Source organism: Hyla sarda, chromosome 10 (genome assembly GCF_029499605.1).
Source record: "Hyla sarda isolate aHylSar1 chromosome 10, aHylSar1.hap1, whole genome shotgun sequence".
Lineage (NCBI taxonomy): Eukaryota > Metazoa > Chordata > Amphibia > Anura > Hylidae > Hyla > Hyla sarda.
The window spans coordinates 12,807,309-12,831,061 of NC_079198.1; the positions used below are offsets into that span (position 1 = coordinate 12,807,309).

Here is a 23,753-nt window from a genome sequence, read left to right on the forward strand (position 1 = left end):
TTTCCCACATTAGGTAGCATAGTTTCCTCACATTAGGTAGCATAGTTTCCCCCCATTAGGTTGCATAGTTTCCCCACATTAAGTAGCATAGTTTCCCCCACATTAGACAGCATAGTTTTCCCACATTAGGTAGCAGTTTCCACACATTAGGTAGCATAGTTTCCTCTCATTAGGTAGCATAGTTCCCCACATTAGGCAGCATAGTTTCCACACATTAGGTAGCATAGTTTCCCCACATTAGGTAGCAGTTTCCCCACATTAGGCAGCATAAATTACCCACATTAGGTAGCATAGATTCCCCACATTAGGTAGCACAGTTCTCCCACATTAGGTAGCATAAATTCCCCATATTAGGTAGCATAGTTTCCCCATATTAGGTAGCATAGATTCCCCACATTAGGTAGCATCATTTCCACTCATTAGGTAGCATAGATTCCCCAAATTAGGTAGCATAGATTCCCCACATTAGGTAGCATAGATGCCCCACATTAGGTAGCATAGATGCCCCACATTAGGTAGCATAGTTTCCCCACATTAGGTAGCAGTTTCCCCACATTAGGCAGCATCAATTACCCACATTAGGTAGCATAGATTCCCCACATTAGGTAGCACAGTTCTCCCACATTAGGTAGCATAAAGTCCCCACACTAGGTAGCACAGTTTCCCCATATTAGGTAGCATAGATTTCCCACATTAGGTAGCATAGTTCCCCCTAATTAGGTAGCATAGATTCCCCAAATTAGGTAGCATAGATTCCCCACATTAGGTAGCATAGAGTCCCCACATTAGGTAGCATAGATGCCCCACATTAGGTAGCATAGATTCCCCACATTAGGTATCAGTTTTCCCACATTAGGTAGCATAACACTCCCCCCAACACACACAGACACACACATAGACACACTTACCTGGTTGGCATAGCGCTTCTCCTCTCTGGCGGTGGCCTGACGAGTAACGTCACTGACGTCCTCCTGCACGGGTCTGCAGAGGTAAGCCACTAGCGCAATGTCCCTCGTCAGACCTGAGTCGGCCGGCTGCAGACACACTGTCGAAAGTGCCCGCTGCACTATCTTGAACCTACTAGGCACAAAAAAAAAAAAAAAAAAGCCGGTGCCCTAAGGCAGCTGCCTTATTGTAGTGCCTCCCCCGGGAGCAGATCTCACAGTCCTTTTCAGCATATATGTGCATGCAGTCTGTTGAGTTTGAGAGCCAAGGCAGTGTGGAGAATTCATTGTTGTATTTCACTGAAGGAGCGTCCTGACGGAAGTGTGTGCCGCTGTTGTCCCCTTTTTCTCTCTTTTTCTCTGTTTTTTGTATTCTCCAATTTATCTATTAGAAAACAGCAAATGTTGGCGTGCCCCAATATAACCAGAACAAGCCATTGAAAACCTTAGATGTGGAAAATGTATCTATCGCTCTTCATTGCTAATAGTACTTCATTGTAAATATGATTTGTTGACAGATGGAGTTGCAATCTCTTACTCAGCCAAAGGATGCATGTCTGCCCTAGAATGTGAACGACTATCAGACCTGATAATTGGAATCAAAATGCTTAATGGAGGAAATTTTGAGTGCAAGAACCCTCCAAGCAAAAAAGAGAAACATCAGGAAGAAAACTGAACTAGTACCATAAACATCAAATTCTGCAATGCTGGAATCAAAAAGCTGAATCAATGCGTTCTCTAGAAATGTTCCTTCCACCACTCTTAAAGGAGGTGTCTCATCCTACAAAATTCTGATAAACTTATCCCCTATCCGCATTTGTTTTAGATCATGGGGGGTCCGCCACACCACCCTCCATATATCTCTATGGGATAGCATTTGGCTATCTTCAGCTCTCCCATAGAGATATAGTATGTGGAGGGGGCATGGTTTCCCCCACTTCGGGCAGGGGCCATGACGCGCAACTCCCGGGGAGAGCAGAAGGCCCGTACAGTCAGACATCCCCCCCAGAAATCTCCAACTCCTGCAGATATGGGATATGTTTTTCAAAATTTTTCTAGGATGAAACTTCTCCTTTAAAATCCTACAAAGTTACATTAAAAAATTTACATAACTTCCTTCAACTAAATCCAATCCATCGTCTGTGCTGCCCAATTTCCTAATATGTCTTTATAATGTTTTGATCCCTATTATTCTGAAAATCTTTAACTTAAAGGTAAATAATAAAATCCTTCAGACATTATTAGTGGGATCAGTCTGCTATTGAGTTCAATGTATAAATATTTTCTAAATAGGGAATCTGCCCCATAAGGCATCAGTATGGGCGATCGGGAATATATCACCAAAAAAAAAATATTTTTATTTTTATTTTAGGAGTCTAGGAAATATGGTGACAATGACAACTTCTATGGAAACTGCAATGGCCGCTGGATTGGTTGATTAGAAAAGTTTTTAGGAAAGGTTTTAATTATGAAATGGCTATATAGAATTGTAGGGGTGGTCTGGTGTTATATTTTATTTAACCCCAAGGGAGACAGGACGTAAATAGTGCGCTCACTTTATAGACAGTGGATCCAGCTGATGTCCACCATTAACCATTTAGATGCTATGATCAATGCTGAGAACAGCATCTAAATCAGTTGTGGGAGTTAGTGGACACTCATTGGAACACCCGCAGTGGGATTGCAGGGGTCCAGTGAGTAAATATGGGTGCTAGAGTTCTTTAACCCTCCTCCATGCTGCTCTTTGGGGATCTTTATACGTCTGCTGCTGGCAGGCTGTACAAGTAGATTGTTGATATTACTGATCAATGTTATGCCATTGCTTAGCAATGAACAGTAATAGCAATAGAAAGATTGCTATTAATAGTCCACTAAATAGTCCACTAAAACAAATATCAAAAATATCAAAATATAAATGCATATTTCCTCTTCTTTTCTGAGGCAAAATGCAACAGCAATCCTGCAGAAAAAAAACTGATTTCTTAACTCATTTCACTTTACTACTTTTTTTTTTATCAACTGGTGCCAATAAGTTAAACAAATTTGTAAATGACTTCTATTTAAAAACCTTAATCCTTTCAGTACTTATCAGCTGCTGTATGCTTCAGAGGAAGTTGATTTGTTCTTTTCTGCTTGACCACAGTGCTCTCTACTGCCACCTCTGTCTGTGTCAGGAACTGTCCAGAGCAGGAGCAAATCCCCATAGCAAACCTCTCCTGCTCTGGACAGTTCCTGACACAGACAGAGGTGGCAGTAGAGAGCACTGTGGTAAGACAGAAAAGAACTACTCAACTTCCTCTGGTGCATACAGCAGCTGAGAAGTACTGGAAATACTAAGATTTTTTAAATAGAAGTAATTTACAAATCTGTTAAATTTTATGGCACCGGTTGATTAAAAAAAATTGTTTTCCATCAGAGTATCCCTTTAAGTGACCAATGTAAAGCAAAAGTGTACACAGCAAAAATTCTTCACAGTCTACAAACATATGGAAATTATTTGGGTCGTGTAAATTTTTACATAGACCTAGAAGCCTTTCTCAAGACTGTTGGCTAGTTAACCAGGGGTTGTCATGTGTTTCCTACCCTAGGGATGCATTTATAAAGGCTGAGGGTCCAAACACAATGCAGGGCTTTACATAAACAGGACATTACATTGACTAGATGATATTTAAAGGTGTTGTCCCCATTGGTCTTGTCTCTCTAATATGTCAGTCCACTGGTGACTACAGTAATTCAGTGTATGGGATCTCACTGCTGGAGCCAGCTTAAAATGAACTAGTATGACAGGACGGATGCAGTGAGACTTGGTATATGTCGACAACCCCATTTTTGATGGGATGCCAATATAAACCTAGGACTTTGTGTGAACCCAGTCATACCCCACTGGTTTTCCATCCAATGAGACCACCAAAAAGTTATTTCAGATGACTGTGTTTTGAAATAAAGAAAGAAGTCACCAGGGGAGTAGGGGAGTTCCATGTCCTGTTGTCTGCTCTACGTGAACATTTGGAAGAACCATTTAGCCTCCAAGGCTGATCAAATAGGCTCATAGGAAAATTAATTTGGCAAAGAAAGTCTGGACAACTTCATTATCTGATCAACCTCAAGCACAATACAAGTATATGAACATTACCATGGGCTGAAATCTCTACGGTCAACAGATCCCATACTGAAACCCAACGTTACATCATCTCCCTCCAGCCATTGATACTATATAAATGACAGCACCCGAGTACCAGGTACATCTATTGAGGAGTCTCAAAACCAAGATAATTCAAGAGATTTGGACACAGCAAGAATGAAGCCTGTTATAATAAGTGTCCTCCTTCTTTCCTTCTTACTCTCCATTGGTACGTATGAGCTGAGAGTCTAACCGGTGAGCCATGGATTATAGTTCAGATAATAACAGTAGAATTATTTATGGGATAGATCGCTATATGTTTAGAGTTTATTGTAAGTATAGGATTACCATGATAAAAAATACAATAATTGTAACTCATTTCTCAGATAAAATATAACTAAAACATTAAAACAAATTAAATTTAGTGTAGTTATTTATTCTTTTTTATTATTTTTTATTTATTTTTTTATAAACTTCCCTAGGGTGGCAATATTGGAGAAAAGTACTTCTACTAGTTTAAAACTTATCCCCTATCCACAGGACAGTGTCTGATCACTGGGGAGAGAGGTTGAAAATCCAATTTAATCTAATAATGTGCTCTATGAAAGTCTATAGAAAAGAAGTCATCAGAGCACACTCTGTTTTAAAAAAAAAGTTTTTGTAAACAATGTGTATTGATGGCCGCTTTTCCATAGACTTTTAGAGTACATTATTAGAATAAAAATATGGTAATTTTTTACACCTATTTTATGGCCATATATTGCCTGTGATGTTACAATGTGTGAACCCAGCCTTATTTTACACATTGATATACACTATTTTATATATTATCCAATCCTTTTTTTGACATAAATATAACGTAAAGCCAACCAAGTCCTAGGAGCTCCTGGTCCCACTGTGGGTAACAACCATAGTCCCGAGTTAGACTTCTAGACCTTTTACCTGTTTATTGTCAAAACGTCCAACTTTTTCTTTGTTGTGAGAAGATGTTGCTGTCAGTCGGTGCTTGTAGGGTCTTGGTCATTGAAGGTACAGATCGGGATGTATAATTCTCTGGCGTTGTGTTGATACCCATGGCGGTACCAATATCTATGACAACTGTAACTCATGAATATGGAAAAGTATCCTGCTTAAGCTTTCATCAGTTCATTCTTTTTCAATGTTTTCAAATTATTTTGTTTTATTTACTGTCTATCATATCTTTGGTAGACATGTGTATACATCTGAGACAGTCTATATGTTAAATATAAAATGTGCTTTAATCTCAGCTGCTGCTCTCAACTGTTACCACTGTCATAAGAGAAACTCAGATACATGTGAGCACGAAGAAAAGAAATGTCCAGAGGGAGACCAATGTATAACTATCTCTGAGGAATACAAAAATAGTGAGTATCAATTTTTACCCTTTCTGCACTTGTGGAAACTGACAGTGGGTTCACTAGCAATAAAACTAATTAACTGGCTTTTAGTGGGGTGAACCTGAGTAAAATGGTGTATCACTTACATAAATTGGTGGTCCAGTTTTAGAGTTATAGTCCCCGTTGCTGGTAAACTAATTTGGTCCTTTGTCCATTGAAGACAGGAACCTGGTTTCTGAGCTTCCTTGCCTCCTTCTTACATAATATGGTAGCCTATGCCCCCATTAGCACCCTGCTAGAATAAAAGAGCACAGGCGCCCCTCCTTGACTAAAATGTAGCACCTGTGCCCTGCTAGAATAGCAGAATGGTCACGTAGGCATAGGCTCTCACACCATTAGGATGTGAATGAAGATTTATGCATATTCAGCAGATGGACAGGATTATGGTAGCACAGAGGAAGGAGACAGGGAAGCTCATAAGGCTGGTTCCCATCTCCGATTCGCAACGGACCAGATTAGTTTACCAGCAATGAGGACTATACTATAACTCTGGAATCGGACCACCAATTTATGTAAGTGATACATCATTTTACTCAGGTTCACCCACATTGTAATCCTATGTATTGGGTTTATTGTGTAGGTTTTCCTTTAATATACTGTACATCTAAATGACTGCTAATTCCTCCTTCTACTGTGACCCTTCCTATGTGTCATAATTTAAATCGTTTGGTCCCAGTGCCAAATGTTCTTTAACAAAATTTGTCAGCTTTGTTACACTGTTGGGTTTAACCCCTTAAGGACACAGCCCATTCTGGCCTTAAGGACACAGGAAATTTTCATTTTTGGGCTAATTTTTTGCATTGTGATCTGTTGTTTTTATCGGTTCCACATTTCTGTATGTTTGACATTTTGATCACTTTTTTTTCTTTTTTTCCTGGGATGTGATGTGTCCAATTTAGGATGTTGGTATGTTTTTTTATGCTGTTTACTGTATGGGATCGTTAACATAATATTTTAATAGTTCAGACATTTCTGTGTTGATTTTTTTTTTTTTTTTCGTAAAATTGGAAAAGAAGGGAATTTATTTTTTATTGGGGAGGGGTTTATTCACTTTTCTTAAAAAAAATTTAAATAATTTTTTTATACTTTTTTAGTCCCCACAGGGGACTATTTATTGTAATCTTTTAATTCCTTTTATTTCCTGTTCAGTTCAATGAATAGGAATGGCATTGATCAATATTATCTGCGCTCTAATTCCCTGGTCTGCTAGAAGGCCGGGAGCAGTGAAGCTTCGGCGGCCATATTGATACATCAGACCCCCACGATTGCACCGCAGGTGGTTTAATGAATCCCCCTAAGGCCCACAACTACTTCAGATGCCGTATTCTACAGGTTAATGATGAAGGGTTAATGACGGGCATCAGCGTTATCACTGTTGTCCGCCATTATCTGTGAGTGCCCGGCTGCTGACCTGCTATGTAGCAAGCGCTGCTCCTACTAAGCTATTACACATGAAATTATCGTTACAGATGGGACCTTTCGCTCAATATTCAAGGGTTGCTCTCGTGACCTGCCTTGTGAAAAGGAACCATACGGAAAGGTGAACAATGACGTCTATCTTCTGATCAGCACAAAGTGTTGTGATAAAGATCTCTGTAACTCTGAATTCTATGAAAGTAAGTACAATAGATAAGAACCATACTATGTTCAGCCAATGAAAGTATATGGTTAGGTTACAGGACAGGTTGCCAAGATATCGCCCAACTTAAGCCTCAAACATTGTGTGAATGGGGCCTTACTTGCACTCATGATTAGAGCAAACTTTTCAAAAGTTTGGTTCTGCCAGTTGGCCGAACTCTGGTAAGAAGCCCTAATGCTGGGTTTACACCATGTTTTTTCAGGAATATTTTATTTGTAAAGAGGTGTCTGCAAAATCAAGCATCTGCATTTTTAACATTAATGTTCTCTATGTAGGTCTATTGGAAAGTGGTTGCCTGTGCACACTGTATGTAACAATATGGCTGCATTTTAACAGCCGCATAAATAAGTGACATCATTTTACAAACTGTGCACACAGAGAACCACTTTCTAAAAGACCTGCATAGAGAACATGTATGTTAAGAATACAGATGCGATTTGACAGTGATTTTGCAGACGCAGTTTTACAAATAATATACCCCTGAAACAACACAATGTGAACATAGCCTTAAATCTTGTGTATAAAACTGTGAGGTCATCAGTAGACTTCTATGCCATTTTAAAGGCAAAGTTAATCTAAAAGTTATGGCAATATAAATGGCTATGAGTTAACCGATGTTGCTTGGTGATAACTAACCAGTTGATTTAAAACACACTGCACTAGTTACATTTTTATGCTTTTTAAAATTAATGTCCAAAAATGTTCTCATTTTGGGGAGCATCAACAGCTATTATGCCTGGAAAGTGAAGAAGCAATGGCTAATTACAATCTGTAAAAATAAATTTCCATTTTGGATCGTAGCAACAGGATTGGCATCCTAAAGTGCACAAATGTGACACAAACCCTCTAATTAGTGTAAAACAAAAAACAACTGTCACACTTAACTTCTAAAGAAACAGATTTTGCCACAATTATATATGTGGCTTCTAATCCTATCTGTGTTGATAACTGCTCCATGTCCCTCACAGAGATCTTCACCTCACACCTGCTAATGGCTGCTGAAGCTTTGTGCATTGACTTTTATAGTGTCTCTGACATCACCCCTATACTGCCTACTGGGAGGGCTGTTTGAAATATAGTTCCTGAGGACATGTGATCATTCCTCATTTTGGCAGGTTTTGCTAAACCAAACTGTTCGAAGTTCGAGTTCTAGCCGAACCAAACATTTAACATAGTTCTGACCAAACTCAGGGTTCCACAGTTTCGGTTTGCTCGTCTCTACTCAGAAGTACCCACAGACAGTCTGCTATTTAGGTTTTTCTTACAACTTTAGATTAGCCTACTGGTGTTCATGGTCTACCTACATCTGTACTTTGAGAGTGATCACAATGTGTGACAGTATAAGTACCACTAATGCTAATACAGCCAAGTCTTGTATTTAGTTTGCGTCATAGTGTAAACCTGACGTGATCCTTTGTAACTATTTTTAGTGCCAGAAGATGATGAACCCAATGGAGTTATATGTCCAAGCTGCTATGAAGAAAACACTGCAGAAGAATGTAAAGGGGACCATGAGATCATGTGCCGGGGAAAAGATGACAAATGTTTGACATTTTCTGGGGACGTCAAGAAACCAGGTAATTCTTAAGAAAATGTACCTATAACTTATCTTGTGAATTTTTGCTATTTTCAATACAACAGGTCTATCAAAGTCAGGAATGATGACAGCAAACATTCTTCTCTGAACAAATGTATCATGTGATCTTCACTCTTAATACTAGTTGAATTTAAATATGACTTTTTTTTATATCATAGAAATTTATTTATGTATTTATTTATTTTTAACAGATGGCAATATGGTCACTTACTCATGTAAAGGATGCATATCTACCTTAGCATGCCAGTTAGAGCTAAGTCAGATGATTGGAGTCCAAGTACTTGACGAAAAGATTTTTACATGTGTAGACAACCCGCCGAAACCTCCGGGTGAAGAAGAGAACGATAAGGAAAAAATTAATCTTCTTCCGTAAATGGAAATCAAATGCTTCATGGGAACTAAGAAGTTGAATCAGTTTAATGTGTTCCCCAAAAATATTCTTTCTGCTGCTTATGAAATCTGTAGATGATTCTGCAAAATTAAAGCAACTATTTGCATACTTTCTCTATGTAAAATTGAATTTCCTGTGATAGGCTGGGTTCACGCACAGAAACCAGACGTGGGGGGCCAAAACACAGAAATAGGTGCAAATCCTTCCATAATAGCTTTCCTCTGTATTGCTTCCACTCCTAGCTATTGATAAAACTACTGACCAAAATACAGTGCAAAACTACAACAAAAAAGTAACAGTAAAAAAAGGTATAAAACTGTTATTTATTTTAAATAATAAAAATAAATGTATATCTAATAATGTGTTCCATTAAAGTGTATTGAAAATCAGCCGTCAGTTCTCACATTGTATATATATATATATATATATATAAAAAGGTCTTTAAAGGGGTACTCCGGCGCTAAGACATCTTATCCCCTATCCAAAGGATAGGGGATAAGATGCCTGATCGCGGGGGTCCCGCTGCTGGGGACCCCCGTGATCTTGCACGCAGCACCCTGTTACAATCAGTCCCTGGAGCATGTTCGCTCCGGGACTGATGACTGGCGATCACGGGGCCGGAGCATTGTGATGTCATGGCTCCACCCCCGTGTGATATCACGCTCCGCCCCCTCAATGCAAGCCTATGGGAGGGGGCTTGACAGCCGTCACGCCCCCTCCCATAGGCTTGCATTGAGGGGGCGGAGCGTGACGTCACACAGGGACGGAGCCGTGACATCATAATGCTCCGGCCCCGTGATCGCCAGTCATCAGACCCGGAGCGAACATTCTCCAGGGACTGATTGTAACAGGGTGCTGCGTGCAAGATCACAGGGGTCCCCAGGGAAGGGACCCCCGCGATCAGGCATCTTATCCCCTATCCTTTGTATAGGGGATAAGATCTCTTATCGCCGGAGTACCCCTTTAATTCCCACAGTGGCCAATTTTCCATAGACTGCCAGGCTATATTCACACAGTGTATTTTCAGGCACATTTCATTTGTAAAAATTAGTCTTCAAAATTGCTTCCACTTTTTTTTTAGCATTTATTTGCTCTCTGTAAGTCAATTGAAAGTGGTTACAGCCATTTTCGCAGCCACGTAAATAAGTGGCACGTCTCTATCGGGGCTGCAAATATGTGTCCCATTGAATTACATAGCACACATATATGTTACAAAATGTGGATGCATAAATGAAAAACACCTGAAAAAACACTGCGTTAACATGGCGTAATAGAACACATTATTAGGCTCTGTCTATTAGGCAGCCATCTTTGATAAGGGAACAAACAGCCCAATTGGTTGGTAATTATAGATGCAAGCTGACCTATGGACAACTGAAATCCTAATATATAAAGAAGCATGATTTTTATCCATGATTACATGCACAAAAGTGACCAACACTACAAATAATAAGTGAAATACATAAATATATTAAAAATATTATATAAAATATTTACCCATGTGTACATTTCATATAAAATTAAGACCATGTATAAAACACTACAGATATCAAGTTCAAAAGTTGATAAATAAATAAATAAATATATATATATATGCCATGCTAGTACATACATACATACACTCGTATAATATTTAAATGCAAAAGAGAAATAAAGAAATAAAATATATGTTAATACATAAACAGAAATATATATGATTCTATATATTACATCTTTAAAGGGGTACACCGCTGAAAACATCATCAGGCCTCTTCCCATAGACATGAATGGAGGGGGCATGGCAACTGGCATGCACTGAATGACAGGGGTGCCGCAGCGGAGCTAGGGGATAGGATGTTTTTAGCAGAGTGCCCCTTTAAAAAAAAGACACAAACTGCAATGACTGTGTTGAAAAGGCAGAGGCAACCTTTCATTACACAATACACATAAAACAACATTATGACATAAAACACAGCCATAAATGTCAGAAACTGTCTACATAGCAAACAATGGTGTATAACCAAGATTGACAATAAGAGGTATGAGGCTACACTTTAACATTTACCCCAGGAAAGGATAGGAAATTAATGGAAACCCTACTAAAGGATAGGATTGTGGAACATCTAAAACCCCATGAATGCAATGAATGTGTATATCAGTTCACCCCAAGCCCACCAGGCTGAGCACGGGTAGGGCGCGGACTGCACCCAAATAACTGAAAACAGAAATTGCGAAGAACTGCAGCTCGGTGCAGATCAATGTGCCATCTTTATTCTCTTGGAGCTACATGGATCACAGGTACAACAGAAACATGTCACATGGTATGAGTAAGGCCAGCACCTGGCCGAAACGCGTCACATTCTGTTGTACCTGTGATCCATGTAGCTCCAAGAGAATTAAGATGGCACATTGATCTGCACCGAGCTGGAGTTCTTCGCAATTTCTGTTTTTATCTAAAATCCCATGGATTGCAAGATGAAAAACAACACTGGTTTTCTGCAGGGAGATCATGTTAAACAAATCTTATTGATTTTTTTGACTGGGTGACTAAAATAATAGATGGCGGAGGGGCAGTAGACATCGCATATCTAGATTGCCATATTGTTGAATGGATGAGGCAGTGGCTGAGTGACAGACAACAGAGGGTTGTAGTCAATGGAGAATATTCAGAGCAAGGTCTTGTCACCAGTGGGGACCTCAGGGATCTGTACTGGGACCAATTTTGTTTAAAGGGGTACTCCGCCCCTAGACATCTTATCCTTTGGATAGGGGATATGATGTCAGATTGCCGGGGTCCCGCTGCTGGGAAACCCCTGGATCTAACACGCAACACCCACCTGTAGCGGCTTCCGGAACCACTGGAACCGCTGGAGGTCCATAGAAATCACAACTCTGTCCCCGTGTGACACACCCCGCCCCTCAATGCAAGTCTAGGGGAGGGGGCGTGACAGCTATGGGAGGGGGCGTGATGAGGACAGGCCGGCTATCTACAAGTGGGGGCCTGCTATCTACAAGGGGGGGGGGGCTGCTATCTACAAGGGGGCCAGCTGTCTACAAGGGGGGCCTTTCTGTCTACAAGGGGGGGCCTGCTATCTCCAAGGGAGGGCCTGCTATCTACAAAGGGGCCTGTTGTCTACAAGGGGGGCCTTGCTGTCTACAAGGGGGGGTCCTGCTGTCTACAAGGGGGGGCCTGCTGTCTACAAGGGGAGCCTGCTGTCTACAAGGGGCACTGCTGTCTACAAGGGGAGGCTGCTGCATACAAGGGGGGTCCTGTTGTCTACAAGGGGGGTCTTGCTGGCTACAAGGGGGGGGGGCTGCTATCTATAAGGGGGGCTGCTGTCTACAAGGGGGGCCTGCTGTCTACAAGGGGAGGCTGCTGCCTACAAGGGGGGGTCCTGTTGTCTACAAGGGGGGGTCCTGTTGTCTACAAGGGGGGCCTGCTATCTACAACTATACCCTACAAGGGGCTACTACCTACTATTAAAGGCAATCTTACAGCAGAGTCACCTGCAGTAACCTGAATATATAGGTAGATAGTGCAGGTGACCCGGTTTCTACCGCTGCTCATCATGTGAATGTCAGTGCAATCGCTCCGCCGGTTTCGCCGCCAATGCAAATTTCCTGTTCTGCCCAATGGAGAAGAGAGAAATCTTGGCTCATACTACAGCAGCCGCCTCCATTGTACACAACAAGGACCCACATATCATACGGTAAACAGCGCCAGAAACCGCGTCACCCTGGAGTCAGATTCCCTTTTAAATAAAAGTACTCGTAATTGGTATCGGATTGGTGCTAGAATTAAAGTATCGGTACTCGTACTCGGTCTTAAAAAAGTGGTATCGGGACATCCCTAGTTATATATCACACATCTGCAGGGGTTAAAGCTAGTAGTTGGGTGAACAGTAGACCAAACTATTGGACAGTCACTACCTACAATAATGGATCGATCCAACACAGCAGCACATAAGCTTATATCTAGAACATATGAGATCATCCCCTTCTGCTTGACCAATTTCAGTCACATTTAATAGTATTGTGTATCCCCCCTAATATATTACAGTAAATTTGAGACAAATCTATCAAGTGATATCACAGAACATACACACAAAACAGATTTGTAAATTACTTCTATTTTAACCCTTTCTCTCTACTGACACTTCTGTCCATGTCAGAAACATCCAGAGCAGGAGAAAATCCACATAGTAAACCTCTCGTGTTCTGGACAGTTCCTGACATGGACAGAGGTGTCAGCAGAGAGCACTGTGGTCAGACTGGAAAGAACTACACAACTTCCTCTGGAGCATAAATTAGCTGATAAGTATCGGAAGGATTAAGATTTTTAAATAGAAGTAATTTACATATCTGTTTACATTTCTGGTACCGGTAAAATATTGTTTTCTACTGGAGTACCCCTTTAAGAATCCTCCAAAGTCATAGATTGTGGATAAACCTCAGTTTTCTCACTCCTTGATACAGGTGGAAGTGTCATGAATAAATAAATCCTAAGGGGTTATGTCATCTAAAAGATCTTTTTAGATAGTAACCATAGCTGATCGGCACAGATACTGTATGACTATCCATATGCCAGGTGGACAGTGGTTGTCTTCATGAAATCCCAAGTTTAATGTCTGAGATGTTGTGCAGGTACGATGTGACCAGAAGCATTGCTCAACATTTTTTTATCCCAAATCATTGGACATTTTAAGCCCCACTACCATAAATATCTCAAAACAGGACTCAGATTCTTATGTTGTGTAAAATTGGACATTTCCTCCTCTACTGAAGCAAAATTCAACAGTAGTCCTAAGAGAGACAGAACTGTAGGTCGGTTGTGAAGTAAACAAGTTCCGTGTCCTGTTGTCTGGAAGAACAATTTAGCCTCCAAGGTTGATCAAATAAGCTCATAGGAAAATGAAGTTGGCAAAAAAAAAAAGTCTGGGCGACGCCATTATGTGATTGACCTTAAGCACAATGCAAATATCTAAAAATTACCACGGGCTGAAATTTCTACCGTCAACAGATCCCATACTGAAACCCAACGTTACATCATCTCCCTCCAGCTATTGATACAAGAAGTTACAGCGATTCGATTCTGCACGAACCTCGCGGCTCGGCGGTTGCTGACTTTAGCATAAATGAGTTCAGCTTTCAGGTGCTCCGGTGGCTGGAGACTCTCCTAGGACTGTATCCACCATTTCCAGCCACCGGAGCACCTGAAAGCTAAAGTCAGCAACCGCCGAGCCGCGAGGTTCGTGCAGAATCGAATCGCTGTAACGTCGCTCATTTCTAATTGATACTATATAAAAGATAATACTGCAGTACTAGGTACATCTATTGAGACGTCTCAGAATTACAAGATCATTTAAGATACTTGTCCACAGCAATGAAGCCTGTTATAATGAGTGTCCTCCTTCTTTCCTTCATACTCTCTACTGATTATTACAGATTATTATTATTATTTTATTTTTATTTCGTTTTTTGCATGAATAACAAACATATTTTCTTGTCATTTTTTTTTTTAAACAAAATGGCAATAACAGGAGATGGAGACAAACCACAAACCATAAATGAGAAGGCTGAGGATCCAAATAAAAAACAGGAACTACATTGACTAACCTCATATTCTGTACTCATATCCCATCCTCATATCTTGTCCTCTGTCATCATTTCCTGACTTCATTCCCCGTCCTCATATCTTGTCCTCATATCCTGACCTCATTCCCCGTCCTCATATCTTGTCCTCATATCCTGACCTCATTCCCCGTCCTCATATCTTGTCCTGATATCCTGACCTCATATCCCAATCTCATTTCCCGACCTCATATACCGTCCTCATATACCATTCTTGTATCCCGTCCTCATATCCTGACCTCATTTCCAGACCTGATATCCTGCCATCATTTCACGACCTCATATCTTGACCTCATATCCTGACCTCATATCCTGATCTCATATCCTGACCTCAGAGGTCTATCTAAGAGGCAACCAGAGTAGCAAAGTATCACACATCACCTATCTAGACTAGGTTCACACAGCATTAAGGCTATACCTCTCAGGTATACATATGAGGAGCACTGGAGTGGGTCCATTCACTTAAAATAGCCTGAACATTATCAGCTGATGTCTACGCTCCGGCCACTTCCCACATGTACATATTATTTTGACGTCATAGCCCTGCCCTCATATGAGGCCACTCCCCACCCCCTCAATGCAAGTCTATGGGAGGGGGCGTGACGGCTGTCACGCCCCCTCCCATGGACTTGCATTGAGGTGGCGGTGCATGCCGTCATGAGGGTGCGGGGCTATGACGTCACAAGCTCCCGGCACCAGTTCCAGCGTTCGGAACAGTTTGTTCCAAACGCTGAGCAGCGGAGTACCCCTTTAAAAGTCCAGTGTTGGTTTCCCACCTGTTCTGCAAAGATGGGTACAGAGAGACGCAGCCCCCAATGGGCGATGCAGATGCCAAGGCGACCATATGACTGCCAGCCAATTCTGTACACAAGTTCTTTTGTGATGAATGCCCAGGATCCAGCTATATCACCCGGTGTGAGCTGTGTCTCCCCCCCCCACGATCTGTGCAGGATGCCAATACATGGGTTATAGTGTTGGTGAACAGGAGTCAGTAGGGTCTGTATATCCTGAGATATGTCTCCCACAAGATCCTCTGCTAAATTCAGTGACTCGCAAACAGGGGGCGGAGCTCCGGTCACACAATTTACATATTTATTGTCACTAGGATGTGGAGTCACAGACAATGAATATGTAAAGTGAGTGTCCGGAGCCCCGCCCCCTGTGCGTGATTCACTGAATTTTGCAGAGGATCTTCTGGAGGACATATCTCAGGACCTACTGGACATATTTAAGTAAGTGACCCCTTGTTGGACTCCTGTTCTCTATAACCCAGTTTATTGGGTCTAGTGTAGATGGACAGGGTGACAGTTTTCCTTTTAATAAGGTGTATAGAAAGTTTTTAGTTTTTCATCCAAATGTTAAATCTACCATTTACTAACATTATATCGTCCAAGAAAACAGAACAGAGTCGCTGTATGTGAAAATATACATAAAATAAAAATCTTTATTGAAAAAAACATATCACAAATGGCACTAATATGTGGAACTAAGCAAAGAAGACAAATGTTAAGGCGCCATGTCAATGTATACCGAAGCAAGTACAACCAAAAGGACTATACAGACCCTAAACAGAGATAGACCGGTAGTGGCGGATCCGGGATGGCGCCACTCCATCTATTAACATTAATAACATTGTGAAATAAACAAGTTCTGTGTCCTGTTGTCTGCTCTATGTGAACATTGGGAAGAACCATTTACCCTCCAAGGCTGATCAAATAAGCTCATAGGAACATGACTTTGGCAAAGAAAGTCTGGGCAACGCCATTATGTGATTGACCTCAAGCACAATACAAGTATATGAAATTACCATGGGCTGAAATCTCTACAGTCAACAGATCCTATACTAGAACCCAACGTTACATCATCTCCCTCCATCCATTGATACTGTATAAATGACAGCACTCGAGTATCAGGTACATCTATTGAGGAGTCTCAAGTAGAAGATCATTCAAGATATTTGGACACAGCAAGAATGAAGACTGTTATAATAAGCGTCCTCCTTCTTCCCTTCTTACTCTCCATTGGTACGTATGAGCTGAGAGTCTAACCCGTGATAAGAGTAGAATAAGTTACTGGAATGGATTATATGTTCAGCGTTGTTTTCGATTCTTACAGTCTCAAAAAAAAAATTATGGAGTAAAGCCCAAAGCATTAAACACCAAGGAGTGGCAGATGTATATATATATATGTAAAATTGTTCTGGGAAGACACTGATGTCCATTAGTGCTTTTGATTATAAAATAATCATTTACTCAATCATATAAAACATCATTGTAGCTAAACATCTGGATATATTATTTTCTGGCGGTGTGTTAGTGCCTGTCACGGTCACACCCTATCGGTCCAGCCAAGACATTAGAGAGAGTGTAATGGTGCAAGGGTTAAGGCCACCGGACCTCTGGGTATCCACTACTAGTCCCAGCAAGTCCCCAAATTAACCCTTAGATAAACGTGTTTCCACCAGAGCTGCCTTCAGAAAGGGGAGCTCATATATTTAGAGATCAAGACCAGAGCTGATTAATTAAACATTTAATCTGATAAAAGGTATCACAGTGCTGACTATATAAAAATACAGAAACAAATGACATACAGGTATAAAAATATATAAAAGAGTTTGGCAAGGCAAGTTCAGAAAACAAAAAATGAAGTTCTTACAGCATGATGGTATAGCCGTCCTTGTCAGTGAGAGTCCAGCTCTTGTCAGCTTTTGGCACAGCATTGAACAACAGTTGAGTCCAGCATTTTAAATCTTATCTGCTTCTTTGGAGGGAAACTCCATCCCCCCCTCCCCTCTGATCCCACCAGGTGGGGCATCTCTCTTCCTGACCCCTTATCTGTTTGATTATATGATGGGACATGAGTGCATGACTTCAAAGGAGATGCCAAACAACCAGACCCCCAGTAAAATGCAATACACAAACCCACAGTCTGAATGACCCTCACGCCCAGGTCTTAGTTTATACACAGATACAATTATAAAACACATGTATGTTTCCATAATCAGGCCTTGGGCCTGACAGTGCCCATTGCGGTACCAAGATCAGACAGTAACTAATTATTGAGAAAAACTGTCCTGCTAACACTTTCATCAATCCTTTCTTTTTTATTGCTTTTAGTTTTTTTTATTTTCCTATCTTTGATCAATAATATTATGCACATGCTTCTATATGTAGAATAATAAATGTATTTAATTCCCAGCTGCTGCTATCAAATGCTACCATTGTCATGAAAGGAACTCGGATACATGTGAGCAAGAAGAAAAGGAATGTCCTGAGGGAGATCGATGTATAACAATTTCTGAGGAATATAAAAATAGTGAGTATCAACTTATTTCCTTAAATCTAATTGCCTCTTTTTACACATTTGTAGATACCTAGACATCCAGAAGAGTGATCATTTATGACCAAAAGGCCCTAATAGACAGGACTAAGAGGATGAATTAGTACTCATTTAGGACTCGTTCTGGTATTTCCCAGTGCCAGATGTTATTTAACAAAATTTGTAATTTTTATGTTACCTTTTTGGGGATTAAGAATAGTTTATTCAATATTTATGTTACTTATTTAGTTTTTCGTCTTTTTTCTGTTTTATTTAAATAATTAAAGTGTACCTGTTGTCAACAAAAAGTTTTTATATAATGTAGATAATACCATTACATGTATATTTGTAATAAACATTGGTTAAAAAATGTGTATATTTCTGGGTGAAAAATTGCTGTCCCTACAGCTATTGCCTGTGTGTTTCTATGAAGAGTCCAAATACAGGAAGTGAGGGAGGACAAGCAGGGATCTGTGCAGGCTCCTGGCTTGTCAATCATCCTCATCCTGGGGCATGTCACAACGCCTCACTACAGAGAGCCCTGCTTGTCTTCAGTGCACAAAGCCCTGCTTGTCCTCAGTGTACAGAGCCCTGCTTGTCCTCAGTGTACAGAGCCCTGCTTGTCCTCACTGTACAGAGCCCTGCTTGTCCTCACTGTACAGAGCCCTGCTTGTCCTCAGTGTACAGAGCCTTGCTTGTTCTCAGTGTACAGAGCCCCGCTTGTCCTCACTGTACAGAGCCCCGCTTGTCCTCACTGTACAGAGCCCCGCTTGTCCTCACTGTACAGAGCCCTGCTTGTCCTCACTGTACAGAGCCCTGCTTGTCCTCACTGTACAGAGCCCTGATTGTCCTCAGTGTACAGAGCCCTGCTTGTCCTCAGTGTACAGAGCCCTGCTTGTCCTCAGTGTACAGAGCCCTGCTTGTCCTCAGTGTACAGAGCCCTGCTTGTCCTCAGTGTACAGAGCCCTGCTTGTCCTCAGTGTACAGAGCCCTGCTTGTCCTCAGTGTACAGAGCCTTGCTTGTCCTCAGTGTACAAAGCCCTGCTTGTACTCAGTGTACAGAGCCCTGCTTTTCCTCTGTGTACACAGCCCTGCTTGTCCTCAGTGTACAGAGCCCTGCTTGTCCTCAGTGTACAGAGCCTTGCTTGTCTTCAGTGTACAGAGCCCTGCTTGTCCTCAGTGTAAAGAGCCCTGCTTGTCCTCAGTGTACAGAGCCCTGCTTGTCCTCATGTGCACACCCTGCTTGTTCTCAGTGTACAGAGCCCTGCTTGTCCTCAGTGTACAGAGCCCTGCTTGTCCTCAGTGTACAGAGCCCTGCTTGTCCTCAGTGTACAGAGCCCTGCTTGTCCTCAGTGTACAGAGCCCTGCTTGTCCTCAGTGTACAGAGCCCTGCTTGTCCTCATGTGCACACCCTGCTTGTTCTCAGTGTACAGAGCCCTGCTTGTCCTCAGTGTACAGAGCCCTGCTTGTCCTCAGTGTACAGAGCCCTGCTTGTCCTCAGTGTACAGAGCCCTGCTTGTCCTCAGTGTACAGAGCCCTGCTTGTTTTCAGTGTAAATAGCCCTGCTTGTCCTCAGTGTAAAGAGCCCTGCTTGTCCTCAGTGTACAGAGCCCCGCTTGTTCTCAGTGTACAGAGCCCTGCTTGTCCTCATGTGCACACCCTGCTTGTTCTCAGTGTACAGAGCCCTGCTTGTCCTCAGTGTACAGAGCCCTGCTTGTCCTCAGTGTACAGAGCCCTCCTTGTCCTCAGTGTACAGAGCCCTGCTTGTCCTCATGTGCATACCCTGCTTGTCCTCAGTGTACGGAGCCCTGCTTGTCCTCAGTGTACAGAGCCCTGCTTATCCTCATGTGCATACCCTGCTTGTCCTCAGTGTACGGAGCCCTAATTGTCCTCAGTGTACGGAGCCCTGCTTGTCCTCAGTGCACAGAGCCCTGCTTGTCCACCCTCACTTCCTGTATTTAGACTCCTCATAGAGACACACAGGCAATAGCTGCAGGGACAAAAATATACAAATTTTTAACCAATGTATATTACAAATATACATATAATTGTATTATCTACATTATATAAAAAGTTTTTGTTGACGACAGGTACACTTTAATATGTATGCTTAAAATGATTACTAACTAATACATTTTTTTTTTTATTTAACTGTTTATTTATCGTTTTATCAATACAATTTTCAATTCAGTAAAATAGAAAAATAAAAATAACAAAGAAAGAAAAATCTTGCGGCAGCAAGAATAGAGTTCATTGTCAAAGCGTATATGCAATATTGTAACAAGAACCCTACAACTAGGTAGCTTGAAGCAGTTGCCATGTTTCTATAGGAATTGAGTTGCAGATTTATAGATTATCTACAATACATTCAAATCCGTGAGTGTGTATTAGGTAGGAACATAGCAATCTATATTATTTTGGTTAGATTCCAGAAACGGAATAAAGAAAATGAAAAGAAGAAGGAAAAGAAAGAGAAAAAATAAATAAAATAAAAGATAAAAATAATAAAAATAAAGTACCTGTTTGACCAAGATGTGAACTATAGAATAGGTCCATGCCTATGCGACCTCTTCCGACTCTCCTAACTAATACATTTTTTACATTTTAGATAAAACCTATCACTCTATATTCAAGGGTTGCTCTCGTGACTTACCTTGTGATAGGGAACCTTACGGAAAGGTGAACGAGAAGAATCATCTTCTAATTAGCACGAAGTGTTGTGATGAAGACCTCTGTAACAAAGAGTTCTTTGACAGTAAGTACAAGAGATGAGAACAGTAAACATATAGATATAACTGTTGGTAAATTTTACTCTATTACAAGAAACAAGGTTTGCCAGTTTGATCAAATGAATAATAGAAATCAGGGTTCCGACACACACACACACACACACACACACATACACACACACACATACACACACACACACACACACACATACATACACTCACATACACACACACACATACACACTGTGACGATCCGTCTTGGGGATTAGCTCTGGGATCGTCCTTGACCACGCCACAGGATGCGTTTCTCCTCAATAAACCAGCAAACAAACGCTTATAATGCAAATCTGGCACCTTGCCAGTTTTATTAGACAGGTTGCAGGGTAAGAAATAAACAAAAAGCAGGAACAAAACAAAATCCTAGACCGTCTGGTCACTGACTAAACAGATCAGCTTGTCCTGACTAACCGACTGAGGGAAGCTCAGCGGTTGTTAAACATATGTCCCCTGCAACCTTCTACTCACAATGTCACTCTCTTTGAGCCACTCAGCTCGGGCTGTGTACTCCTCAGCAGCCTCTGTCTCTTCCCTACAGCCCACATGCTGTCTCCTAGGAAGAGCCCCAACTATTCTGTCTCTTTTCCTTTTAAAACACACACTTTCCCTTCCTGATACCTCATTAATCAGGCCACAGGTGGAGCATTCTGCAGAGATAGCAAGGGAAATACACCCTTTCCTTGCCACACATCCCCCCCCCCCCCCCCTCTGCTCAGACCACCGGGAAGGAGCACTTGTATTCAAAAGGCAGAGTCCAACTGCCTTTCCTTTTCCTTGAACAGCTACGTCCAACAGGTTTTGAGGCAATTGGCTTCCTTCATCAGTAGATTTTATCTGCACCACTTCAATGGTCCACCCTTCTTTCATTCGCACTTTCATCAGCCACCGAGCACAAGACTTTTGGTCACCTTTGACAAATTCCTTGTAAAAAGCTCCATTCATGTCACACCTTTCCAACACCAGGTTCTTCATCTTGGTCTGTGCAGTGCTCTGGACACTAGGTGCGGACAAGGCAGATGCTCTAAGCCATTGTCTTCTTCTGTCACTGGTATGACCATTGCACGAACTTTGCTGGTGGCCAACCGAGCCTGTATCACCCATTTGCAGGTCTTCTAAGTCATCCTCCACAATTTCAGGAGGCTTCCCTTTAATGCACCTGTCCATCTTCTCCTTGAGACGGACTCTTCTCCAAATTCTACTTCTGCGGACTTTCTTCCAGTGTTTTCTAATCCAGTGCCTCTCAGGGTTTCCACCACGACCCAGTCTTCTATCACAGTGACCTCTTTTTAAGGACTCTGCTTTCTTATTAGCCCTTTCTTTAGGGACACCGACTTTCACAGGCTCATTTTAAGGCTGAGAACTCTTGGCGCCTTTAGCCAGTTTTTCACCTGCACCTTCAGATGTGTCACTGACTTTACTTGCAGCTTCTGCAGTTATCTCTGGTTTAACTTCTACCTCAGAGAACTTCTCTGCCTCAGAATTTTCACCATGCAATGTCAATAGCTCTGCAGCTTCAGAGGACTTCCCATATGGTTTCACCTCAGTCTCAGCTTCAGAGGACCTTTCATATGGCTTCTTCTCATGGTCTTCAGACTCTACTGTTTCTTGCGTCCATTGTTCAGACTCCGCCTTTTTTAGAGAAAGCATCCCTGTCTCCAGTAGCTTTTGCCCCACAAGCAGTTTTTATTCTTTTACACGGACGGCTGTGGCTTTGGCCTCAGTTTCCATCTGAGACACTTTTAACCTCTCGTTAGCCAGTTCTACTATAGCTTGGTCACGACTTTCTTTTAGGACCTTCATGTCCCCTTCCAGCTTTAAACATTTCTGCTGCTCACTCTTGAGCTTAGCAGAGTTCTTCTTCTCACTTCTCAAGTTTTTGACAGTATCCTCCAGGGACAGCAGTTGTTCTCTCATCTGCTCATTGTCTTTATTCAGTTGCGCCATCTTGGACACTTTCTGCTCATAGACTTTTAGCTGAGCCTCTTGTTCAGAGAGCTGAGTACCCAGTGAATCTAAGGCAGCTGCGCGAGACTTAATATGCGTTTCGTTCTGCGCCTCCAGGCTCTGCACCTTATGAGCCATTACCACTTTCTCCTTCTCCAACTCTTCCATGGCTACCAACCTAGCCTTGTGATCACTTTGTAGAGCCAGATATGCCCCACACAGGACATTCACTTCTTCATCCTTGAATGAGATCTGCTTGGCCAGAATCTCCAATTCTCTCTCCTTGCTGGTCATAAGACCCTGGGAGCGGGACAGTTCATCCTGCAGAGCCGCCAACTCACTTTTGTGGCACTCCATATCTTTCTGCAGCTGAAGCGTCGCTTCCTGCTCTTTATTCAAGTCTGCAAGCGTTTTTTCTTTCTCCTCTGTCAGGTGATGAACTACTTCTTCCTTTTGAGACAACCATCTGTAAGGTTTCTTCAAGGTTCTGGATCTGCTCCCTTTTTTTACCAAGACCAGCGCGTTTTTTTTTAGATCTCTTACTTACAGCGGTCTCCTTACTCTCGCTGCTGGACCTTGTGACATTCTCTTGTCCTCTGACAGTCACCTGTGCTTGGCCTGTCTCTTCCTTCAAGCCAACTCGTTCAGACTCTTTTCCACCTTTAGGAGTAGTCTCCCCCTTTTCAAGGGTCTTGGTCACTTGGGCTTCAGGGTAGTTCCTGGACAGTCTCTCTGGACTGTCTCTCTGCTCACTGGCAGACTTCTCTTTCACTTCAACACTGTCTCTCTGCTGCCCAGCAGAAAGGTCTAGGGCTCCTGGGTCTGCAACAACATCTGGTCCAGTGGTTCGACCTTCCTGGTCACGATCCATCTCTGGTCCAGACATCACATCTCCTTCACTCAGGACTCTGTCTGTGACAGTAAGACCAGCATCCAGCTCCACATGTACTCTCTTCAGTACTTCTGCATTATCCACAGACATCTC

At 41.9% G+C, this 23,753-nt stretch overlaps 3 protein-coding genes across 12 annotated transcripts in view; 2 read left to right on the forward strand and 1 right to left on the reverse strand.

The window, feature by feature from the left end:
* The window catches only part of LOC130293890 (phospholipase A2 inhibitor and Ly6/PLAUR domain-containing protein-like), a 116,718-nt gene extending 114,773 nt beyond the window's left edge, over positions 1 to 1,945 (forward strand). For all 10 annotated transcript variants that reach the window (XM_056543113.1, XM_056543117.1, XM_056543114.1 and 7 more), the window contains one exon: positions 1,463 to 1,945. In XM_056543113.1, coding sequence (XP_056399088.1) covers positions 1,463 to 1,620 — 158 coding nt within the window. In that variant the 3' untranslated portion in view covers positions 1,621 to 1,945. The remainder of the gene's footprint in view (positions 1 to 1,462) is intronic.
* The window catches only part of LOC130293889 (phospholipase A2 inhibitor and Ly6/PLAUR domain-containing protein-like), a 134,405-nt gene that overhangs the window by 72,209 nt on the left and 38,443 nt on the right, over positions 1 to 23,753 (reverse strand). The window contains exon 3 of the mRNA XM_056543108.1: positions 20,692 to 20,770. The gene's annotated coding sequence lies outside the window, so the exon portion shown is untranslated. The remainder of the gene's footprint in view (positions 1 to 20,691; positions 20,771 to 23,753) is intronic.
* Positions 3,543 to 9,206, forward strand: LOC130293887 (phospholipase A2 inhibitor gamma subunit A-like). Its single transcript, XM_056543100.1, has 5 exons — positions 3,543 to 4,294; positions 5,334 to 5,450; positions 6,953 to 7,099; positions 8,553 to 8,699; positions 8,911 to 9,206. Exons 1-5 carry the CDS (start codon positions 4,243 to 4,245, stop codon positions 9,090 to 9,092), a joined length of 645 nt encoding a protein of 214 aa, XP_056399075.1. The 5' UTR covers positions 3,543 to 4,242; the 3' UTR covers positions 9,093 to 9,206.

What these genes read in the sequence shown, in the direction of transcription:
- LOC130293887 (XM_056543100.1), top strand. Translation starts at nt 4,243, where the DNA reads ATGAAGCCTGTTATAATAAGTGTCCTCCTTCTTTCCTTCTTACTCTCC. An exon ending in TTCCTTCTTACTCTCCATTG is followed by an intron (nt 4,295 to 5,333) that starts GTACGTATGAGC and finishes CTTTAATCTCAG; the next exon opens with CTGCTGCTCTCAACTGTTAC. An exon ending in TGGGGACGTCAAGAAACCAG is followed by an intron (nt 8,700 to 8,910) that starts GTAATTCTTAAG and finishes TATTTTTAACAG; the next exon opens with ATGGCAATATGGTCACTTAC.